The sequence below is a fragment of the Copidosoma floridanum genome, unplaced genomic scaffold (assembly GCF_036245765.1).
Source record: "Copidosoma floridanum isolate Cflo_tuat_1 unplaced genomic scaffold, Cflo_Japanese_pri ptg000013l, whole genome shotgun sequence".
In the NCBI taxonomy this organism is placed as follows: Eukaryota; Metazoa; Arthropoda; class Insecta; order Hymenoptera; family Encyrtidae; genus Copidosoma; species Copidosoma floridanum.
The window spans coordinates 11,329,618-11,355,431 of record NW_028321890.1 but is presented as its reverse complement, the minus strand read 5'-3'; the positions used below and the strand labels follow the sequence as shown (position 1 = coordinate 11,355,431).

General features: G+C 36.9%; 1 protein-coding gene across 1 annotated transcript; it reads left to right on the top strand.

Moving 5' to 3' along the window:
• The first annotated feature begins 1,170 nt into the window (after positions 1-1,170).
• Positions 1,171-20,450, top strand: LOC149374838 (uncharacterized). Its single transcript, XM_089591490.1, has 8 exons — positions 1,171-1,237; positions 1,522-1,789; positions 1,864-2,146; positions 2,223-2,436; positions 11,594-11,741; positions 11,829-12,154; positions 19,778-19,881; positions 20,040-20,450. The coding sequence occupies exons 1-8, from the start codon at positions 1,195-1,197 to the stop codon at positions 20,238-20,240; spliced, it is 1,587 nt and encodes a 528-aa protein (XP_089447616.1). The 5' UTR covers positions 1,171-1,194; the 3' UTR covers positions 20,241-20,450.
• Positions 20,451-25,814: the final 5,364 nt, after the last annotated feature.

Below are 25,814 nucleotides of genomic sequence, written 5' to 3'. Positions count from 1 at the left end.
TTACTAATAATTCGACTACTTTAGTACTTGCCTTTCATAAACATAAGTCAAATCATGAAAATAAAATGGGGCAAAACCGATTTTCAAAAAATAAGGGTTTTCCTATATAAAATAGGTTGTAATTAACCTACGTCTAAGTTCAGACACAAAAAATAGACGTGGGTTTTTTTTGTTTTTCTATTAAATTATCGTTATTTGTGAGATTTAATGTCTAAAATTATTTCTCTTGAAACTGTTTTTTTGTATCACTGAGATGTACCAAACAATTATATTTCTTAGATTACGTATAAAAATAAATTTTTAATCCTAATATACATGTGTATACAACCACATTAATATTAAGCATGATTAATATATAATACGATTGTTTAGAATAAATAAAAAGACATGTGCAGCAGTGAAATTGATAAAATTTCTAGAAATATTATTGTTTTAAAGTAGTACAGATAATAATTGTTTATGTTGGTATACCACACGTATTTCTTTAAAGGCGTAGTAATAAGTAAATTTAGAATTAAGCTTTTGAATTCGTATTGTTAAAAAATGTCTTTCATGTTACATGCCACCAAAAGCATAAAATTTTTAGTTGGAAACTGGGACATTGAAAAATTTCGGAAAATACAACTATAATATTTTTATGAATACATAGACAAAAAGTAACAAATTTCTATGAGCGGATATCCTTCAAAATCGTTACTCTTTTTATTAGTAAGTTATGACTTACAATAAATATTAATTGTTTGTTGTAAAATACTTGTAAGATCAAAAACATATAAACCTCGAGCAGGACAAAATTTAGAAATCAAGCCCGTACGTCTGTTGTTTATTGCCTAAATAAAAATATGCAACGATCACTATTATAGAAACTTTTCGACAGGCCTAATGAGTTATGTCAGTCAACATCTTAATTATGTCAATCATTTTAAAAAAGAATACAAAATTTAACATTTAAAGTTAATAAATTGGTAATTGAATCATCAACGTCCATAATGTTCTAAAGCACTTGTGATGATTTCATAATTTCGCGATTTATAATATGTTACACTAAAATAATCTTAATAGCATGTACTTAAAAAAAAGTTCTTAGTCCAATAACTACATTTTTTTTGAAGGAGGACTTACTAATGATACATCTTGCAATCCAAATCATACAATGTAAAAAAAAAGGATAAAAAGTATTCTTTTTTCGTCAAAATGATTTTGTTACCAATTTTTGCTGTTCTTCTGGTAATTCAAGGTAAATATTCTTGTTTTCTGCGTTTTGTAAATAAAACTATCTAGCTGATATTTGAGTTTCATTTTTTTTGTTAGTTCAAAATAAGTAAATTCCAAATTTAAATGGTAAAAATTTTTATTGTATTGTATTAAAGCTGCTAGCTATAAGAATTAATAAAAAGTTTCTTATCTTGTTTTTTGTAGTATTCGACATTAACATGTTGCTTATTGTTTCTTTATTTAAAGAATATTTTAAGGAAGTTAGTTGGTACATTATAAATTCTTACAAAATTTTTTGTTGTAAAGCTAGTACTGTAGAGACGGTAAGAAAAACAATTGAAAGAACTCAGTTTCCGTTCTATGCGCTAGTTCAAACAGTTACGGCAAGCAGATCTAAGTTTTGGTGTTCTGGTGCACTTATTAACAATAAATATGCTATAACAAACGCACACTGCCTATATGGCTTTAATTCAAATAAATATAGTATTCTTGTCGGTGGTATTTCACATAATGACAAAAATACACAAATGATTCCTGTGAATACTACATTTGTCCACCCAGACTACAACTTTGAGTAAGATATTCATTTAAATCGCAGACAAAATTATAATTTCATTGAAATAGAACTATAAAATCACAAATTTCCAGTACTGACGAGCATGACATTGCTGTCGTAAAATTGAAATGGGCAGTGACATTCAGCTCGCTCGTGAATGTCGTCAATCTACTTGAGTTTAATAAAATCAGCGTGAATACAGAATTTACTCTAATTGGCTATAGACGTCAACCTTCAGGAGGCCCTAAAGTAACATCTAACAAAGTGACAGCTACAACCGAAGATTTATGTCAGTATAAGTTGGAAAAAACCTATTTAAATATCGTTTCGTTGCATAAGTCAAAATTTTGTCTTTCCAACATGGAACACTACACGGTAAATATTTTGTGTGATTTTATTTTACAAACACTCTAACTTAAATATTCAATTTAAAATTTCGTATGCATCTTAGGTTCAACATGGAGACATTTTATTTCAAAAGAATGGTGAGAGTATTGTGCTTATTGGACTTGTTTCTAGAGACAAGACTTTTATTACAAGTCTTTCACTATTATACGAAGATTGGATTGTAAACGTAACAGATGACACAGCTGTAAAAAATGTAAAGCCATCCGATGCGAAAGGACAAGAAAGAAACAATGCGGTTGTTGAACATCCAGTCAGAAGTAAGATTTTTTTATTATAATATGATAATTTTGTATTAGTGAAGCTTGCAAATAATGGAATCTAATTTGATTTATCACTCTTCGAAGTATTCAACATAAAATATCCCCTGGTTTGATTCAAATGTCAAATAATTACTTTTTTAAACTCATTTGACATACATTTTGACATTATTTTTTATTGACAACTAGTGAACAAATTTGAAAGTTACACGTAGCACCCTTCAGAGCCGTCCATGCAGCTATTTATTTTATCGACACCAACGAGGTCCCTGTCAAATTAATTACCACTATCAGATTTTATTCCCTCACCACCTATTAAAAAAAAAAAAAAAAAAAAAAAAACCGTGTCTACCGACAGAAGTGGAAACTGAAACTATAGATTAGCTAATTATTTTTGCTATTTCTGAATGACTCGTTGCATCAGAAATTAAAATTTTATCATTCGTACATAAAAGTTATTATAACTACAGTAGTTTTTGATTTTTATACCTATGAGCATTCTAACAGAAAACTTTATTACATTTTTTAATACTTTTTATTTAATAATAGAAAACATACAATCAACAGACTAAAAAAAATATATATAACTTTCGTCCTCCCGAAAACGGAGAATTAGGTATAATATATGTACTTAAGTATGTCTACATGTATATTATAATAACAAAGCCAAAATACTGTTCATCTTTTTAGCACGATTTATACCCAGTTGACATCACTTTGCCGTGTTTTCACGCTGAAAAATTTTCAGCAATTTTAGTCAGCTCTTCTACAACTCCGCGTTTTCTTGTCATTTTTATGCTGTTTGCAACTGATATGTATCTTCATGCATTATGTCATTGAATTTGTCACTTTATTAGCCTGTTGATTCACTGTAGGTACGTATCTTCTCATACTTATAATACAATTGTTTTTAAACGGTGCCTACTAGCCACTTCACCTCACCCCGTAGCCACCCTCCAATCACCCTGCAAAATCGTGAAAATTTTTTTGAAGGTCTTCATAATTTTAATAGAAAAAATTTTTTTTAATTACCCTGCTTCATTCCGTGGTGCTTGCCAATGGCACCTCGCAAAACAGCTGCGTAGTGTTTGGTGAGAATATTAGTAGTAAATGTGCTATTATCTATAGCACAAGATTATGTTCTGTACTATACTCACGTTTATTCATTTCAAAATTTTTATAAGTCAATAAATACGAAAACATTTTTATTTTTAATTGTTCGTTAGAATTTCTGATGAAGAAAAAATACGTTAAATAATACAATATTTCTTATGATATGATATTTATATAACAGTGATTTTGCAGAACATTGTGTATTTTCAATGATTGTTTACAAAGAATTTTTAATTAATAGGATAATTCAATTGTAAAATATTATTTTAGTATGAGTTTTTTTTTACGTTGAAGCCACTTACCGTTAAACTATATCGTATAGGTTCGGTCTTGTAATAATCAGTATGCGCCAAAAGTCCTCCATGTTCCTACCCAATGTTTGATAGCTACAGGGAGTATAGTTTTAGGAGACGCAGTGCTACGCATTAGTGATCATATAAAGTAATCGAAATAAGTGTCTTTTTTATTGTTTTTCGCCATGTTGATCTAAAAACGTAGGACTAATCAAGGGGCTAAGAAACTATAGTGCAAATAAAGCAATTACTCCTATGAAACTTGGACGGCTCAATGTTAAATTTGATGTAATTGTTATCAGAAAATAAAAATAAATTGACTTAAACCAAAACAATCCTATAAACGTAGTGTCTAACTTTTACGGCAAATTGATTTAGAAGTTAACCTAAAAAATCCAAAAAAGTTCTAAAAATGGTTTTAGATGATACTTTTTTTAAGTTATGAGTAACAGGTTCACATACCTCCAGTAATTTTTCCGGTAAAAAATATTAAAAACTTCTTGAAATATTGCGTTTTTTCGTAAAAAATCACTTTTCGTAAAAACTTCTCTCTTGGCTCTTGGTTGAGAAACTATGGTAGAAACGTTTTTTAAAGCTTCATCTCTTCGTCTGGACTTCTATTTATCATGAAATTTTTTTACAAGTGAAGTTTTTCAGTTTTTTTTTGGGTACCGAAAAGAGTACTTTTTTATTTAGTTTCTTACGATTTTTTGACGCGGTTGAATCAGAACACTTATGAAACTAACTGAAATCGATAGTCACTACTTTTTGTACGAATTTAGAAAAAAAAGTTTTACAGTACGACTATCGGGTGCAAAGATAACAATTTTTTAAATAAAAATTCTCAATGCGACTGTAATAATCACACACCTCTGAAACTTGCACCATCTAATTTTAAAAATTTACTCGTCATAAAAAAAAAATTTGCAATTATAACCTTATACCTATCAACGGCTATAATCCCGTTAAAATTGAGTATTTTTAGCATCGCATGTCGGCTGCCTACTGCTCTGACTCGGGCGCTCCAATGCTACTTAGACGTTATGATAATGTCAGCAAATAAAAAGTTAAGTTTAAACCAAATGGTCGCAAAATAATTTTTTTTTCAATTCGTAGAAAAAATAGTGACTTTCGATTGCATTAAGTTTAATAAGTGTACTCATCAAACTCCGTAAAAGAAAACCAATAATAATAGTAATTTTTTCGGTGCAGGATAATCAAATGAAAAATTGTATTTGTAAAAAAATTAAGTATACTCGTATAATGGAGGAAGTCCAGCGAAAGAAATTGGGCTTTGAAAAATTATTCTACGATAATGTTTTGAGAGAGAAGTGAAGAGAGAAGTTTTTACGAAGAGTATTTTTTCTCGAAACAACACGATATTTCAACAAATTATTAATATTTTTTGCTAAAAAAATTACTGGAGTTTTTTCAACTTAAACTCATAATTTAAAAAAATATCATATTAAAAACACAAAGAAAGAGCTATTAACTAATTGAAAAACGATTTTATTTTCGTTGATTTTTTCAAGTGTTCTGAGCGCCAGCGTACAAATCTATTCAAATAGTTTGATGTAATAACACCGTGGAAAATTTTTAAAAATTTTATTGCGCAACGACATAAATACAGTTATTGACCACGAGGATTCTTGAAGTTGCAAAAAGCTGAAATTTTTATATAAACTATTACATATCAAATATTTTTAAAAATTTTCCATGGTGACCTTAAACTGTCCAAAGAGTATAGAAGTTTAAAAAAATTTAGAACGGAGTACTGAGGATTATCCTCAAATACATTATAGTTGATTTTTCAATAGTAAATTTTTTCTCTCTCATAATGTACTCCTTTCCTATATTACACTATCTCTTTCTTATTATTATTATTATTACTATGACTATTATTATTGTTAGTATTGTTATTATTTTTATTATTATTATTATTATTATTATTATTATTATTATTATTATTATTATTATAATATTGAACCATGGTTCATTATACTGCCCTATAGGCAACTTAATAAATCTATACAAATGGTGCGCTGAGTAGTGGTAGGGTCATATTAATCAGAACTACAATAACCTCAATTGTTAGTTGTTTTGCTTGTGTCGACAATAAAAAAATATCTACGTCCCCTACAATTGTTAATAAGATTATATATTTTTTAAATAAACTAAAACTAGCTTGTACTTGTGTATTCATCTCGATTTTTATCAGCAAAACTGATTTTTTTTCTCTGAATTGGGTTTATGTCTACTTCGCATTAAAGATCTGCACGAAACAGTACTTCAGAACGCATATTTTAATGCAGAAAAAATTTTGTCTAACTGTACTGTCCTATTTAAAATTCTAAATATATATAACTTTACCAACAATTAAACTACACTATAAGTACAATGTATTATTTGCATGAGCAAAGGTTTGCGCCCTGATAGAGGAACACTATATTCTGTGAGCATAATGCCTGCGCAGAACACTCCATGTATAACTTACTAACTGTGCGCGAAAGTTCAAGAACATTCAAGGTAAGCAATAAAAGATAAGCATAGTACATTTAATTTTTGCTGATGACAACCTTTGGATAAATTATATGAGTATAAATGTAGCAAAGTCTCTAGATTATTGATTTTGATTTTAGCGTAAGTCTGTAGCAGACAAAAAAGGTTTATAAGCTTAAGAAAAGTAATGTATCAAAGTTTAAAAAGTAAAACAAACAAAAAAAACTGTCCATTCAAGATTATTACTGATAATTCTGCATATCACTGTTGAAAATAATATTAATTGCTCGTTAATTGCACTACACTATTTGGAAAATGTTCTCCTTGAACTGAATAGGTTCTTGTTTCCTTACTTAAGTAAAAATAAAGAAGGTTAGTGTACTTATACAGGTGATCAGTACACTTGCAAAAATATTAATGCCACAACACCGTCGTCTGCTCTCGGGTACGAAAGATTTGGTTCTTTGTCAAGCCCGTTCTTTCGGCATCTTTTGTGAATAAAAACTGTAAATAGTGCACATAAACTGTCTAATATTAATCCTCGTGTCGTAACTCTGCCCTGTGATTGTTAGGGCGATCGGATCTTGTGCTCTTCTTTGTAAATCTGCATCTTGGTAAAACTGTGCCAACCCTAACCTGTTTCGCCTGTAGCCTATAGGCATATTTGTATTGTACATAGTGTGTTTCTTCGTGTGGCAATGGGCAGTAACAAATGTTCCCATCTTACCTGTGAGCGTGCGGACGACGATGACGACGATGACAATGTCCTGGACTGTATTAAATGTAGTTCGTGTTTTCATGTCGAGTGTGCACGTAGCTCCGGTGCTAGTGTTACGGAGAGAAATGGGGAGATCATGTTTATCGTGTGCTCGGCCTGTAGCTTGGTGGTGGATCTGTCTCTGGAAAACTCTGCTGCACTCGTTGATCTAACACAGTGCCAACAAAGAGCTCATCTCTTTCTGCATGGTGTCATCACGGCCGCGGTGTCACAGGCAGACAGTAGGTTGTCTGCCTCTTGGGAAGACAAAATGCAGCAGGCCATCGACGGGGCCATTGCCCATTACAGTGCCCAGACAGACGTGGTGGTGGCTAGGTGTGTCCAGAGAGTGATTGAGCCGATTGAGAGCAAGCTGGTATCCCATGATGAGGATATATCTGATATACGGGCATCGCTGCAGGGCCTGAGAGACAATTTTGACGCTCTCTCTCAGGGTGGTTTCGTTCGTTCTGGTCCCGAGACCGGCCTGTCCGGAGACAGCATCTCTGCTGAACTCAATGACAGAATCGTTAGATCTTGTAACGTCCTGTTGTTCAACTTGGCAGAGCCCAACCACAGTCCGGCTCTCCCGGGGCAGAGTGCTAACAAGGACTCTGCTGCTGCCTTGATTGGTAGGGTTCACGACATGGATATGAAGGCTCTTAGAGTCAGACGTATTTGTAGACGTGACCCAGTTGATCCCTCTAGATCTAGGCCCCTTCTAGTAACTTTTTCTTCATAGGCTGATGCCTTGGCCGTTATTTGAAAGAGGAAGCACATACCCAAACCCTACTATATCAGGGCGGACCTGACCAATTGGCAAAGAAGAGAGCTCGAGTCATTGAATAAACGGCTAGATGCACTTAATGCCGATGGTGTTGTCAAGACTATCAGATATATAAATAACACTCCCACAATTGTTGACTCTGAACAGTCAACGGATGGCCGGAGGAACTCTATTGAGTCTGGTTCTTCCGCTTCCTCAACTATGGCTGGGGCTGAGTTGAGACACCGTGATGCGCCGCACTTAGGCAAAAAACGTAAAGCTCAGGCTGTCGTGCCTGGGTGCAGCTCTAAGCCACTACACAAGAAAGGACGGGGACGACCCATGGGTTCAAAAAATGATCCTCCTTTACAGTCTACTACCAAAATGTGAGGAGCATTGGGGGTGCTAGGAAGCTGAGTATGTTTCACTGCATCCACTGCATCCTGGATACGGAGCTTGGCCTGCTTGACTATACTGTATATCGCTTGGATAGTAATGCGCAACATACTGGCCTATCCCGGAATGGAGGAGTACTGATCGCCGTTCACTCGCGTCTTCGTTCAACGTTGTGTCACTGTGACAACGTGATTGACCAGATAATACTGAAGAAATTTTTTTCGTCTGGTGCAGTGATACTCGGGGCTTCCTATATCCCCCCCTCCCCCGACGCGTCGTGTGCGGTTTATAGTGATGCACTTATAAATCTTGATAGAGTGATGGCGTCGAACCTGCATGCTGAGTTAATCTACGTTGGTGATTTTAACTTGAGAAACCTTGAGCGTCTGACCCGCTTGGTTTTACTGCTTTGGATTATGTGCCGCCGGAATTATTGAGTGCTGCATCTGAACTAACTGAAGTTTTCTCCTTCCACGGTCTGACTCAGCTTTTTCCTGCTCACCCTCATAAAAACTACACTTTGGATTTTCTTTTCGGCAATTACAATATTGTCTGCTTGATTGACGACTTCGACGTGCATCATGTTGCCGCGGTCTTTGAAGTGAAGCTCGAACTGCCAGTGTCCAGGGGGGCTGGCCCGGCTGTGAGGAACTTTGGTAGGGCCGACTATGCGGCTATATCATCTTATTTGTTAGGGATCGATTGGGAGGCTTGACTAGTGTATGGTGATGTGAATGAAAATGTGTGTGAATTTTATAATGTCTTAAATGAGTGTGTTGATCTTTTTGTGCCCTTCGGTGTCCCACATCCTGGCACATTTCCTAGGTGGTACAGCTCTGAGCTTAAACAGCTCATATTGGACAAGAAGCTAGCACACGCTAGGTATAAGGCCTCGCGTCAAATAAATGACCATATTGAATTTAAAAGACTACGAGCAATGTTTCTACGCCACTCAAATCGTGTTATAAAAATTATATTATTAGTGTCGAAAAATCTGCGTTGCGTAATGTTAAAGCTTTTTGGTCCTATGTTAATGGATTACGTAAAGATAGAACCGATTCAGGCACTATGATATTTAATGGTATCTCTCTCAGTGATCCCCACTTAATTGCTAATGCTTTTGCACAGTATTTTGGTTCAGTGTACAGTGATTCTAGATGTGATTTTAATTATAGTTTTGATAATATTGTCCGCATGAATGACATTCATTTTGAGGTCGGGGATGTTGAGAGAGCTATCTCTCGTCTGAAGTGCGTCCTGCGTCCGGGCCCAGACGGGATTCCCTCAGCCTTTCTAAAAAATTGTCACATGTTTCTATGCGATCCACTTGTTCTGTTATATAATCAATCTGTTAGCACGGGTGTTTTCCCGGACTGCTGGAAGAATTCATTTGTACAGCTTATTCACAAGGGAGGTGTCAAGAGAGATATTTTGAATTATCGACTCATATCTGTTATAAGTGCGATCCCTAAGGTCCTTGATGCCGTAGTTGCAAGTAAGATTCCTGACTGCTTTAGTTCTATAATCATAGAGCAGCAGCACTGCTTCGTGAGGGCTAGATCGACCACAACGAATCTTTTGTCTTTTATCGATTATGTCTCCGGGTCGCTTAATGATTCTTACCAAGTTGACGCTGTATTTACGGATTTTTCTAAGGCCTTCGATAAGATTAACCACGAGCTTTTACTCTGCAAACTGTAGAATCTCGGGATCAGGGGCAGGATGCATGCGTGGCTCTCGTCGTACCTTACGGGTCGTGTTCAGTTTGTTCGTTACCGTGATGCTGTCTCCGGTCCTATTGAGGCATTGTCTGGCGTCCCGCAGGGCTCACATATTGGCCCAATACTGTTTGTTTTATTTATAAATGACTTACCCCGCTATTTGAGCTTTGCACAGTTTTTGATTTATGCAGATGACGTTAAGATATTACCTACAATTAAGTCACCATTTGACTCTTTCAAATTACAATATGACTTCAACTTTTTCAATGAACTGGCTTTAATAATTAATTTGCCGTTGAATATACGCAAGTGCCATATTATTAGATTTTGTAAACATAGAGACCCATTTATATACAATTACAACTTTAATGGTAGTGTTATAAATACAGTTGAATCTATCAGCGATCTGGGCGTAATCCTGAATGACAAGCTCTCTTTTGACGAGCACTTGGTTAAGGTCACGTCTAGGGCTCACAATGGGTTTCTTGATAAGAAATACGTCCAACTTTAGGGATCCCAGGACGCTGATTTATTTATACAGAACGCTGGTGCTACCTATTGTAAATCATTGTTCAGTCGTATGGACCCCCCATTACCAGAATCGTGTAGAAATTTTGGAAAGAGTCAATCATAGTTTTTTAAGATTCATGTCATATAAGTTACGTAGACCTATGTCGTATCTGAGTCATGACTACACTGCTATTGCGTCAATGTTGAATGTTTGTTCTGTAAAGTCTGGTCATGACCTCATTGACTGTTGTTTTATTTATAAAATTGCACACGACCTCGTTAATTGTCCCAATCTTACAAGTCTCTTCGTTGCAAGATCAACCCCATATAATTTGAGACACTATGCGCTGGTCGTTGAGCGTACCCATGTTAACAATTTTTCGTTCTTTACACCTACTGCAAGACTGAGAAGAGTATAGAACTATATCGCGTCTTTGGATTGTGACTTCAATGTGTTCGATAATGTTAACCGGTTTAAGTCATATAAGGTCCCACTTATTCTCAAATTCATGTAGCGGCCCATAGCAGTGATTATTGCGTTGTATTAATCTTTGATTTTTAATTTTTCATTTTTCTATTTGAAATGGCAGTGTGTATATGTTGACTGTTTTGTGCGACTTATTCGTTTGTGTTACCTGAGCACTGTCTATCAGAGCACTTATTGTATTGATCTCTCACCTTAACTTTACACTATTATTTAGCTACACAATTGTATGTAATGGGACTTTAGTCCCGTAAATTTTTAAATAAATAAATAAATAGTTATTTTACGGAATTAAATACCTTTAAAGACGTGAATGCATGTAAAAACAGAAGTTTCTACTTTTTGTCTATTAACAAAAGTAGATGCTTGGAATTATAAAAAAAATTTGTTTTCGGTAAGCTGTGGGAAAAATGTTGGAAATTTTTCGCTTTAATCAAACCTGATCAAATGTAAATAACCTGGTTAAATCATAAAATCGATGTTTTATTATCTTAAATGACACAGAATAAAGTTAGACACTGCTACTTTACATTCAACCTTAATATTATGCATGCATAAGCTTGATGTAATGGAAAGTTTTAATTAAAGTAATAAGTATAATGATATCGTTTATTGCAGCATCAAAAATTAAAGTCGAAAATGTATTCATCAATAAAGACGAGTTGATAAACCTCTTCAGTGATCTATTCAATAATGACGACAATCATGCCATTGAATACATCAACATATTCGGATGGGATCACTATATTTCAAGATATACGATTGGGTAAGTTGGTCATTTTGCATTTTTGTTAAAAAAAGTTTATAGGTTAAATGCAATTTTTATTTTTTTTTGCGTTCTTGATAATTAAAGATACCTTGTGCAGCCACATGCATTTGAAATTCCAACGATCCAAAGATTCTTATCGATGTACAAAAAGTACTACGTGAATCCAGATACTAAGATAACCAACTCAGAAGCGTATCTCAACGATCAGGACTCGTTTATAGAAACATTTCTCAATACCACCGTTTTATCAACTGCGATGCGTTTTCTTAGCGACAAGGGCTTTGTCAAAGATGATTTTAACGAGTACAAGAATGTTTTACGCAGATTATGGTTTGAACCTTACAATGCTTTCAAAACTGTTTTTATGGACAATCGAACACCCAGCTTTTCTGCGACCAACTACTCTAATGGTATACAACTTTAGATACATTATTCTGGTGACATTTTTCAGACAATTTTAAGTTGGTACTTTATGGCTGAGGTACAGTGGAGGCCGTTTAATTCGTTGAGCGGAAAGTATAGAATTGACCAATAAAAGAGGTTATGTGGTCGAATCAGCCAATGCGAATTAAATGTTTGAATTTCCTGCTCAACGAATTAAACGGCCTCCACTGTACCTCTCCATCCCTCCAATTAAAGCTTGCTTGCTTGGCAAGGGATTACGGAAGCACCTCTTCGCCACCTATAGGCACTGATGCGGGAGTGCCTTTTTTCGAGTAATGTATAGCACGATAGCACGCATGCACGAGTGCGTGCGTACCTTTTTTTATTAAATAATCTACAAAATAATGAAGAATATTAATAATACAGGAGAGCAGCCATAATAAAAAGTAATGAAAATCAGCATAAATGATTAATTGGACAAATAATCATGGTTACAATTTGATGTAAGACTTTAAAATGTGTATTGCCTATGTAATCATGGGGCTGTGATTCTCAAATTGAAGTACGTCAATCATATTTTACTGCTTCAATAGATTGCTCCCAGGCCCTGACAGCTTGAATAAAAGACTCCACTACTTGATCACTTTCCCTGAAGTTCGCTTAACACTACAAGTAAGAAAAACTCCTGGGAAGTAAAGTAGTATAGCAGTATGAAACAGTCAATCTAAACTTCCAGCAAGTACTGGCATACATTTGTTTAAAATCAAGTTTTGATTGTTGCTAGTATCGTGCAACTTCTTTGAGTTTATGCAAAGGCTGAGGTAAGCACTTACTATCACAGCTAGCTGATGTTTTGTATGTGAGATGTATAAGTAAATGGTTTTTTTTTCCTTAATAGCCAGTGCTTATGAGAATTTCCAATATTCTTGTGTTTTCAGTTGTTTTCTTTGGTGTTTGAGTTGGACCTGTCATTAACAGTTTGCGTTTTGAATGTCCTGGCCAACAAACACAAGTGACATTCTACCAAGGACAAATTGATGTTGTCACTTTGTGACAATAGCCAGGACATTCAAAACGCAAACTGTTAATGACAGGTCCAACTCAAACACCAAAGAAAACAACTGAAAACACAAGAATATTGGAAATTCTCATAAGCACTGGCTATTAAGGAAAAAAAAACCATTTACTTATACATCTCACATACAAAACATCAGCTAGCTGTGATAGTAAGTGCTTACCTCAGCCTTTGCATAAACTCAAAGAAGTTGCACGATACTAGCAACAATCAAAACTTGATTTTAAACAAATGTATGCCAGTACTTGCTGGAAGTTTAGATTGACTGTTTCATACTGCTATACTACTTTACTTCCCAGGAGTTTTTCTTACTTGTAGTGTTAAGCGAACTTCAGGGAAAGTGATCAAGTAGTGGAGTCTTTTATTCAAGCTGTCAGGGCCTGGGAGCAATCTATTGAAGCAGTAAAATATGATTGACGTACTTCAATTTGAGAATCACAGCCCCATGATTACATAGGCAATACACATTTTAAAGTCTTACATCAAATTGTAACCATGATTATTTGTCCAATTAATCATTTATGCTGATTTTCATTACTTTTTATTATGGCTGCTCTCCTGTATTATTAATATTCTTCATTATTTTGTAGATTATTTAATAAAAAAAGGTACGCACGCACTCGTGCATGCGTGCTATCGTGCTATACATTACTCGAAAAAAGGCACTCCCGCATCAGTGCCTATAGGTGGCGAAGAGGTGCTTATGTACGGCCTTGGGTCACTGAGATGAGACCCGGTTTGCCAAATTAAAATATATCAATTTGCTATTACTGGCTGATGGTAAGAGCTTATGTTCAAGGTTTGAACTGTTTAGAGATCCAGCAGAGGGTAAGTAAGGATATTCGGGAGATGTTCAAATAGATAGGTCAATTTTAAGTATGAATTCTATCAGAAGTTTGGCTGGGACCCTAGTTGGTTTTTGTAGTATGAGACTGGAGTCAAAAGTGAAAGTAGTTTCGTTTTTGCTGTAGTACTAAGTAAGTTTGTTTATTAAGGCTATTTTGTACTGCTGATAGATGAGATAGTACCACAGAACGTATTGAATGTCCTGGTAAATTTGGCCACATGGGCAAGTTGGTGAGGAGATGTAATTTTTTCTGTGCAGACTGGCTGCGAGAGAATAGTGATTGGAGCGAAGTCGGTTGATGATTGTTATGTGTTTTCTTCTGTATTTGAAGTTGTGAAACCAGAGTTTACATTTTATTTTGCCGAAAAATTTGGAGAAGTAGTGGATGCCACGGTAGTTTGCTTGAGAGGTGAAAAGATCTTGGAAGCTATTCTTGATTTGGAAGTTTATTTGTTCAAAGAAATTAGTGTAGTGCAGAAAAATGAGACATAAGGTATCAGAGATAATAGCATCTTTAGCAAAGAGGTCTACTTGTTCGTTGAATTGAATATTTAAATGAGATGGAATCCATATTAGTTGATAGGTTTTGTTTTGTTTAGCAGAGTCATAGAGGAGAGCCCGGATTTATAATATAAAGTGAGAAGAGTGTTTATTTTTTACCGGTGAGGAATTTTTTACAGCTTCAAGAACGCTTTTGGAGTCAGAGAAAATGTAGAATTTATTGTGGGGATGGTCCTGGATGTATTGGATAGCTTGTATTTCTGAACCAGAGAGAGGGAGGGAATGTAAAGTGCCAGGCCAATGTATTCACTGTCTGGAATTTCGGAGGCGTTAGTGAATATGCAAATGTTGTTTTCCAATGTTTTCTTAAAAATTTTATCGAAGGCCAGGGATGGATTGTCGGAGTTCTATATGATTCTGCCGGATGAAATGTCTACATTTAGTTGAAAGATTGTGGTTGGATAGTGAAACATATAGGGGAGAGGTAAATCATAAGATTGAATATGGTTGTTAGTAATTTGGGAGATTAATCTAAAGGACTTGAAGAGATAAGAGTTATTAAGCTGGTAGTTAGGATGACAGTGAATTGATCCTTTGAAAAAGAAGTGAATTTTTATTTGAGAAAAGTTTGAGGATAAAGTGATCCAGAAGTTGTTTTATTCTAAAATCAAGGAATGGGATGTTCGATTCTGCATGCAAGACGTTTAGGGGGGTGGAATTCCTGTAGCCTAGGGCTATTCGAATACATTGGTTTTGAATCTTTTGCAACCTGTTCGGGAGAAGACGCTAGGAAGAGGGGAGAGCCAGAAAGAGAGAGTATTGTAAGGTGAATCTAATGAAGTTGGTATAAACAGATAGGAGGATTTTTGGATGAACGCCTCACTATGCACTACACAGAGATTTCATGATATTCATTAGCTTGGAGGCTTTTCCAGAGATGTTTCGAAGGTGTTCATTCCAAGAGAGTTTATTGTCCAATGTGAATAGTGTAAGAATATCAAGTTTTTGGATAGCCGAGTGGATGTCGAAGCTTTTGATATAGATCACTGTGTCATCTGCGTATTGCAGAATTTGTATTTATGGGTCATTAATAATATCGTTGATTTGTGATACATATATGCTGTAAAGAAGGGGGCTTAGGAAACAACCTTGCTGAACGCCAGTGCTTTTATGGAAAGGTCCTTCGAGATTGTTAGCGATTTTAAAATATAAGAGTCTGTCAACAATAAGATTATGGATGAAGTTTCTAGTTTTGAAGGGTATTTTATATTTGGTGAGGATGTTGTTCATAGTGGTAGGGTATACGTTGTCAATGGCAGACTTGATATCTACGAAGCAGCAGAGGAGGTGCTGATTGTTTGTCAAAGCATGATGGATATCAACGATTAGGGATGTAAGTGCATGCTGGCAAGATTTGGAACACCTTAATCCGTTTTAAGTGTCAGGTATTAGTTTATTATATTCAAAGAAGTGTGTTAAGCGGCTATTTATCATTCTTTCAGTGAGTTTGAGTAGGACTGAGGCAAGTGACACAGGTCTAAATTTATTTGTAGAATTTTTGGGTAGAAGTATAATGAGAAAGTTTTTTCAGCTTTTGTGAAAAATACGAAATCAGATGAAAGGGAGGAGATGAATGTTTTAGCGTTTTATAGTCTATCTGGTCCAGGCCCGGGGAAGATTCAATTTTCATTGCTTTTAATGAAAAATTGAGTTCGTCCATATGGAAGGGATCATCTAGGGTGGTGAAGGCGTCTGTATGAGAATGATAAAAGGAGAGGGTAGGATTAGGGGGGATTATAACGGGTGGGAGGCAGTGCTCATTGATGAATTTTTTGGCATTTTGAATCAGTTTCAGGTTGTTGTCGGGGAATGAGTTGTCGTGATTGCGTATGGAGTTTTTAAATCGATTAATGGTGTTCCATATTTTTTTTATGTCTGAGTCAGGCGAGATGGAGGTTTCTATAAATAATTTGAATTTGGAGGATTTGATTCGTTAAAGTTTTTTTTTAGTTTGTTTTTTTATTTTTTTTTAAGAGAGAAAGATTTTCATAGGATGGGTATTTAAGGATGTTGGCGGCTGCGCGAGATCTAGTTTTGACAAGTTCTGAGCATTCGTTATCCCACCAAGGGGCCTTTTGAGAACGGAGTGTGAAGTTTTTTTCAACGGATATATTTTTGCAATCTTTTGATGTACCTAAGTTGGAAGGAGGAAGATAGTTGGTGTAGGTATTTTCTGGGTTCGAACAATTATTGTTTGATGTGTAATTGATTATGTTAACAAGTAGGTTTGTAGTGAAATCATATTTTTTAATAGGATTGAGAGTATCTATATATTCAGCATTATATTGTAAAATTTGGTCAACTTGCACAGAAAAAGTTTCCAATTAAAAAATTTGTGGTTGAGTCTGTGAGTGAGGGAGAAGGAAATGGAGTGTGGTTTGATAGAAAAAAGGTAAGTTATCAGAAAATGGTTGCTGCTTATCCTGTCAGGATGGATTTGCCAGCTAGAGAGATGAGAGAGGCTGGAAGAGACAAAGGTGAGATCCAATGAAGAAGAGTAAAGCTCATCAGTATTGGAAGGGTTTGGAGCGGTGTTATTAGCGGTGTTAGTTGGTTTGGAGCTATATAACTTGTGTGAACCGTCATTTAGTAGGATTACGTTGTAGTCTATTAGGCAATCTAGTAGATTCTATGCAAAATTATAGGTTTTATGAGAACCTTAAGCTCGGTGATGTGAGTTGAAGTCTCCACCTATAAAAGAGAATTTGAACTTGTTTGTGATTGAGAAAAGTTTGGACCAATCTGCTAATGAAGGGGTGCGGGAGTTAGGTGGATGATAAATTGAAGCTATTAGGAGTTGATCAGGTGGAGATCCTATGTAGTTGTCTGCGTTGGAAATTTGCGTAGCTTCTTGAAAAGGGGTGTTTTTTTTTTAAATTAGGATAGCCAGACCACCATGACAGCCTGATGGTCTGTCTTTTTTAACTAAATGAAATTTGGGTATTCTAAGGTAAAATAGATCATACAGCCAAGTTTCACATAGGATAATTATGTTAAATCAGTCAGCTATGTTCTTCAAAATATCAAGTTTTTTTGATAAGTTTTGGGAATTCCATTGTAGAATTTTTAAAGAGCTAATATTCATTGTTGAGTTTATTTGAGTGGCAGTCTGTAGGCAGTTTTGAAAGTGATTGCAGTTTTCGTAGTAGGAGTTTGACAGATAAATTTGAATAAATTATTAGAAATATTTGGGTATAGAGTCTGAGATAAACTAAAAGGCAGAGGAAAACTTGAGTTTACTGTTCAGGAGGTAGTGAGTGTTCGTGGTGTATGTTCTAAGTTATTAGATTGTTGTGCTTGTTGAGTAGGAGAGTAATTGAGTTGTTCTTACGAAAAAGATTTTTTTGTGGAAATAATTATGTATTTGATAAATTTTTTTTTAACAAAGATTAGGAGATGAGTGATGGTTTGAGTTTGTGGACGGTGGATGCTAGTGATTTTGGCAGGAGCTGTGGGAAGACTGAAGTTGTTATAGTTTTGGTACTGGATAGATGTATTTTGTTGTTGGATTTGGAAATAGTTTAAGAGGACAGAGAGATGAGAGGAAAGAATATTGCCGTCTGGAGAGAGAAGGATGGCAAGATTATCATCTCTGTACCCTGATCTGCGACTTTTAGTTAGGGGAAGGGAAGGTCTATTTGAATTGAGTGGGTTGCGAGATTTCAAGACTTGGGAGAATAGGGACCAGGTGACTGAGATTGAGTGGATGAAGTTGTAGACATTAGGGTAAAATTTTGCTTTTCAATAGAAGAGGGGTAGTTATCAATGGTGGGAAATTCAGAGGTTCTGGTTCTTTCAAAGGCTCTTTTATTCAGTTCTTTGCGTACTTCGCTGACTGATATCATTTTCTCGGTAGCAAAGCTCAATATATCTTGCTCTATGGCACGAGTGTCACAGTTGCCATCATTGGGGAGGTTTTCTTTTCTGGCTAGGTTGGTGCAGGTATCTGCTGTGCGATCTGAGGAGCTACAATAGAAACATCTAGGTTTAGATTTACATGAAAATTTGGAGTGTCCATGCCTATAACAATTGGTACATAATCGAATGTTTGGTATGTATAAGTCAGTAGGGTAAATAACACAGTATAGAAGGGCATGTTGAGGTAAGACCTCGCCTTCGTTAGTGATGAGGATGGTTCCGGCGGGAACATTGGTAGTGGAACTGTTAGTTTGTGTGTTTGGGTTGGAGTTTTCGTTGGTCATTTTTCTGCGGTAGAATCTCCTGACATTAACGATTTTTAATTTAGTGACAGGGCAGAATAACTCGAGGTTATTATCTTTATCAGTGATATTTGTTGGGACTTTTCTGATAACTACTTTTTTGTGTACAAAAAAGGAGGGGACAAATGCTTCTAGATTGTTTGCTTTTAAGAATAGGTGTTTTAAGAGACTGCTTCTTACATCTCTGCGATTAATTATAGCTAGTACTTTATTAGGACCTGATTGTTTAAAGAGTTTCAAGGATTTGTTTGGAAAAAGTGGGATCAGTTTTCTAGATACATCAATGGGGTAGAGTCTTTTTATGGGTTCTGAGGAGTTAGAGGACATAGAGTGCTGCATAGTGATTTTGTAAGGTACAGGAAAGTCTTCAGGGTAGCTTGTGATGGTTAGAAGTTGAGATTTTTGAGATTGGCCTTGTATTAAGGCTTGGGTAGAAGAGAATTTTGAGTCTGATGTAGAGGAGGTGTTAGCTTTTTTCTCTTTATTGACATCACCGATGTTTGAAGTACTTGAAGACCTTTATAGGAATTGTAGGGCTTTAACCGCAGAGAGCACGTCAGATATTTCAGAGTCTACGGTATTAGAGGTGTCCATGGGAAGAGCGGGATTGCTTTCGCCCATGGCGAATGAGCTCGAGGAGAAGACCAGAGTGTCCTCTCCTAGCTGTTACGAAAGCGTGTAAAATCTGATAGGTTATGTGTGGTATACCACTGTGTAAATGCAAGAAGTGAAATAAAAACAAAAGGAAAAAGCAGGGCCACCTTTATAGGGAGTAGTAGTGAAAAGAAAAATCTCACCAATCTGCTGTTGAAGTCAAACTATTTCGTGGAAAATATAGAAAATATCAGTAGGGTTGGGAGCAACACGTACGACGCGGTCAACCGTCAGCCATCCCTCCAATTAAAGCAATTTAATGTTTGTAATACTAAAGTTGTCCTCCTTGCAGGTTCTACTTTTAGTAATTGGATTGTCATGCATGCAGAAGAAAGAAAACAAACTATGCTGCGTAACTATGGCCCAATAAATACAATCTATTTGAACAAATACCCTGTAAGTTTTTAAAAAATTATTCCTTAGATTAAAAAAAAAGTAAACCATGGAAGATAATGCCTGATTAAATCGTCTTCACTATTCTCCAAAATCTTAGTTTGTTCTTGCTATATTTTCACTTTACAAAAAATACACAAGTTCAACTGCTTTTTTTACAGGGTAAAAAAACGGCAATCGTATGGTATGATTACTACGAACTTCCTAAAGACTACAAATCATTCCAAGGACCGCAAATAAAGTCGATGATGATCCTGACTGGCACATCACCCGAGTTAGAGATAGCTTTATACACCGTATGTGCTTACGTAAGCCTTAAAGATTACTGCGTCGTCTATGAAATGGTATCTAGGCCCGAGTGATCTTTCCTGGTAGAGGCATAAGTACACTGATGATAAATTCTAAGATAGTTCGGGAAATGTATACATCTCAAGAGACATGGTAGGAGGTTTGATAAATATGTGTGTTTAACTATGTTTCAAACTCAGTGGTTATAAGAAAAATATGAGGAAATAGTTAAGAATCATTGTAGTAGAAATTTGTTTGCATACGATAACTCTTACAAGAAATTAATAAAGAAAAAATTTAAGAACTATTATGGCCAACAAAGGCATTTAATAAAAAAAAAAAAACTCGCACCAAAAAACAGAAAGCTTGATTTTATCCTTTGTTAAATCATGAAAAATATTTAACCTGTGAACTGATAATATATTATTGAAAAGCGACTATTTATAGAAGTTTTGTACTCTTGAGTAACATATTCTTAAGTTAGAGCAGAAAGATCCTCACCTTAGATGAAATAAATATTAATAATATTTTTTATACCAATCGTTCCTTGATAAATATTTCCTGAACTACCAGGAAATTTAACTATGAGTGTATGTATGTATATTTGCATCCGGGACTGTAATAACTCTTCTTAAATTTTTTTTTTTCGTATGTACTCTAAAGTGTCACACTGATTCTAGTAAAGATTTTTTCATAAAGGGCCTTAAAGAATATGGAATAAGCTTGTATACGATAAAAATAGATGAATTTATGAGTTAGATAGAGTTTTAGATAGAACACATAACCCATAAATTCACTGTAAAAAATAAAAAGATACATTCAGAAGATGATATGTAAGGCTGTTTGTGATAAAACCGTAATAAAATAGTGACCATAACGTTTTTTATATGAATAAGTTGATTTAACTTCTTATCATTTGTCTTTTTTATGTTTTTTCCTGACTATATTTAAATAATACTACTAGTATTATTTGCATGTGTTAATCCAACTAATGTTAATTTATGTTTGAAATATTAATAATCCTACACAATAGCAATAACACTATCTTTTTTTTTTTATTGCATAAGTGCATTTACGAGCAGACACTAATCATGGTATAAATGAGTAAGTAAGAATTTTGATGACTTGTTGTTAGATTCTAACACGTAAGAAATCCATTGAACGGAGAAAATCTATTGTCAGTAACAAATCAAACTTATTTTGAATTTAAAAAATGTTTTACATTAAATTTTTTTGTGTAATAGTACATTACGCACCTAGTGAGCGAGATTAAGAATGTCGCAGATTTCACATGAATAAACGGTTAATGTAAAATCTAGGGCATTTTTTAACCTCCGAACATGGTGTGTATACGATTTTAAGTCTCCTAGTGCTCGGTACGTAAAAAATCCCACCTGCGTAGCAGGCCGTAATTGTCACTTACGGAGCACCAGTGACGTAATCGAAATTTTTTTAAAGGTAATATATAGGTACTAGTTCTTAAGATACTTGAGTTTAAAATATGTTTTTAATACGGGCATGAGATATAGCAATAACAGCTGTAAACACTTACGTATTAAATCAGACTATTTTTTTTTTTTTTTTTTTAAATTAATAACTCTAAAAAGGAATAAAACACTTCGATAGCTTTTTTAAAATTAAAGGTTATTACATGTACAGCAGTGATATAAAGCTGATTGATAAAAACTCTAGACTAAAAAAATTACCGAATAAACATTTGCCGACAATTTTAATGTAGAGATTAAAACTATCTTTTACGTTAAAGTCTATCAACACAACCTTAAAATATCTTTTGATAAAAGATAAATATTAAATGATATTCAATATTTATTTTTTGTACATGATATAATGACATTTTGAGCATGAGATGAATGTCAGTTATTACCTTGGTGAAATCGCAACATCAAATATTGCTTGACCAAAATAGAGGTAAAAGTTATGTCTATTAAGTAAGAGGATAAGGGTGCCAAAAAAGGCTTTTAAAGATTTGAGCCAATTCTTGTAACATATAATAGAAAAAAGTATTTTATATTTACAATGAGCTTACAATAATCAAAGAGTGTCTAAAGAATTTGCAAAACCTTAAAAGTCTTTAAAAAATATATTTTTTTTTTATACCAAAGTTATTAAGTGAAGGTACCTTTCATAAAAGAACAAAGCCAAATAATAATTAAGGTACTGTAACATTTAGAAAATGCGGCATGAATATAGAAAATCGCCTGGGGGATGCCCTTGATATAATGTGGATCCTAGTGTTATGCTAGCGTAATACGTAAGGTTAGAGCTAAGCTTTTGCTTAATGCTGGGGATTATTTTTTACTAATGGCTCTTGTGTAGCGGTTAGATAGACGAACGTAGGCCGCAATGCGAAGCGGTAAGGTACGGGAGTGAGGTTTAACCCTCTGCCAGCCAATCTCGCAAGATGGTGCAAAGGTTCACACGAGCAGACCAACTTGCTTGCTCCTCTACATAAATACGAGCAGCCCGAGTGATTCGGAAAGGCAGCTCTTGAAGATAGGGTGTGTAGCAGGAAATTGAAAAGATTTTTGATTTGAATTTTACTCACTGTTTATTTGTTACTGATACAAAAGCAACCCGAACTGACTTTTAATTGGGAGTTGAAAAGCCAAATAAAACGTGTGTCTGACTTACAATTGAGCAAACTTACTCTGTATTTATTGCCATACGTTAGGGTTCAGGAAACCAAAGGATCAACATTGTGCTCTCTGACGGTGAGATACCTTCACGAATGTTACGGGGTATGACGATGTGGATTCACGAGGCAGATTTTTCAGCCTCGACTGGGTCTGTGTTTTTTTTTTTTTTTTTAATTTAAAATAAGCAATATATTTAAAAAAATATAAATAAATGTAAAAAAAAAAGCTCGCAGGTGTAGGTATGTGAATGTGTGTGTGTCCTCGCAACGTCGAGCGTGATTGCTTGACGTGCTCGCGGCACGAAATCGCAAACTGGGCAGACTTACGCGGGTTAATCAAGGGCCACTGCCCTTTACAACCAAACTGCCTATTAGCTGGTACTTACAGCAACGAGGTCACTAGTTTGCTGTCGCGGGGACGCTCTTCTGGTCTCAGAGAAGCTGCAGTGTATTCGCTGGGGCCAGTAGACGTCCCTACTGGCAGTGGTAGTGAACCGACGACTTCAGCGTCGACTTCTCGCCAAAATTTGTGTTCACCTGCCTTCACGGCAGCCTCCAACATACACTTTTGGTCACCCTGGACATCACACCCAAGGTCACAAAAGGCCACAGCGAATCCTATCACGGCCGGAACTCCAAAACAACCAAAAACTCGCTTCGAGCGGGGAAAAAGAAAACAACAAATCGCGTCACGCACGCTCGAGAACAGAAAGAATAGAAAAACAAAAACAAAAACAAAAACAAAATCAAAAACAAAAAAGATGTTGCAGTCTATCCGTGGCTGGGTTGATCCTGGACCGGATCACTTGCAAGTCCAGCCCCCGCCCACACGCTCATATTTGAAATGTTTGGAGCGTCTCGGGCACTCCCTAGAACGTTTCTCCGCCTGAAGGCCGCACATATAGCAGCAGACGGGGTGAGCGGTGATCCCCGTCGCCTGGGCTTCGACCATGCAGGCCTTGGTCAGGAAGCGTTCGGCCTCCTGGTGGAGCTGACAAGTCTCCGCGTCCACCTTCCTCCTTTGCTCAAGGCATTGGGCCTCCTTGGTCCAACGACGCTCTTCCTCATCGAGAAACTGAATCGTCTCGCTCCACGTCTTGTGGAAGGCCACGAAGCTTCTACGGACGATAATGGCCGTCTTCTCGGCGTTGGATGTCATGGTCAAGGAGCCGTGCTCCCGAACAAAGGCTTCGACTTCCACAAACGCGGCGAGCGCCTCCTCGCGGCTCGCCACAACGTGCTTGCAAGCCCGGTCAAGACGCTCCTGGATGCCTTTCCAGGCAGCGTCAGGGCTGGCAGCGGCTTCGGGAGCCAGCGGCTGTGGAGCCTCCGTGGCCTCTGAGGCAGGCAAGCCTGTCAGCAATGGATCTGCCTGGTCCTCGCCGCAGGGCTCAATGGCCAACTGTGGAGTTGCTTTCATTTGTAAGTTGAGGTCTCGTTTAAAGGCCTCAACGAGGTCGTTGACCTCCTGCTCGTTATCGGCTCGTTTTAGGCGCCTTACAAGGTCGCCCAGACTGATGGTTGGTGTCCCCATCTGAAACAGTTCTGCCCCAAGAAAACAAAAAGAACAAAAAGTAGAGAGAGAGAGAAAGAAAGAACATGATCAGATTGGATCGAGGTGCATACAATTTAAACGTTTTGTTAATTTTCGGGGCCGCTAACATCGCGCGTCGTTTAGTGGCTGACCCATCGCTAAGTCACCTATCCAGACGTCGTCGCGTGGTCTGCCATCAATCACAGGTGTCTCAGCCACGGCGGATGGCTTCGACACCACGGTCGCTTTTTGCGGGCGGCCTCGCTTCGGCCTGGCTGATCCGGCAGCCTTGCTTACATGAAGTGGGCTCATGATAGGCGTGTCACGCTTCGCCTGTTTGCCACTTTCCCACGGTGGTTGAGGAGCACTAACCACTTCTTCTTCGGACCCTGAGTCGTTAAAAGAAGGGTCTTCTCCTGTCATCGCTGATATTTTACTCACGTAGGGTTTCAACTGCCTCACGTGAGTAGGGCCAGAGTGTGTCCCTTCTTCAGATTCCAACTCGTATGTGTTGGAACCCAATGCCTTCCGTACGGTAAAGATGCCGACGTACCTTGAGGCCAATTTCGCTGCCACGCCCTGCGTTGCCGAGGACAAGACGAGGTTCTCCCACCATACTTGGTCACCAGAAACGTAGATCACTTCGCGATGCTTGGCATTGTAATGCTGGGTGGCATTGGCCTATGCCTTATCGCTTCGCTAGGCTGCTTCCACGTGCAACATTGGCAAACGCCCCATGCGCTGCTTCCAGCTCTCTAGTGCCTTATCCTCTAGGCGTTGCTGGGCCGTCGAATTCATCTGTCGACGCATCGTACCTGGGGCGTATGGTTCCCTACTGCTGTTAAGCATCACGGGGGAGAAGCCTGTGGAAGCGTGCCTCTCTGTGTTGTAAGCAAACACATGTTCAGGTAGCTTCTCGTCCCATGACCTAAAATTGGCTTCGACAAAAACTCGAATCATGGTCTTGATGGTGCAGTTCAGGCGTTCGATCGGGTTTGTCTGCGGGTGATACGGTGGCGTAAGCATGTGTCGTATACCCAGGCTCTCCAAGAACCCATCGACGTCTTTGTTTCGGAACTCAGTGCTATTATCCGTCAACAGCGATTCCGGAGTACCATGTTGACAGATGACGCCTTCTCTCAGTACGCTCACAACAGCCTTCCCATTGGCTCGCCGTAGCGGCACGACTTTGGCCCACCTCGTAAATAGATCCTCGATCACGAGGATGTATTCGTGGCCATGTGTTGTCTTCGGTAGGGGGCCCATCATGTCAGCGGCCACTACTTGCCATGGAGCAGTGATGACTCTACGCCCCATAAATCCTGGGGCTAGCTTATGGTCTACCTTGGTTTGTTGGCAAACTAAGCAGCTCCGCATGGAACGGGCAACATCCTGGTAGTATCCTGGCCAGTAGTACAACCAGGACACACGTGCGAATGTCTTCTCGCGGCCAAGATA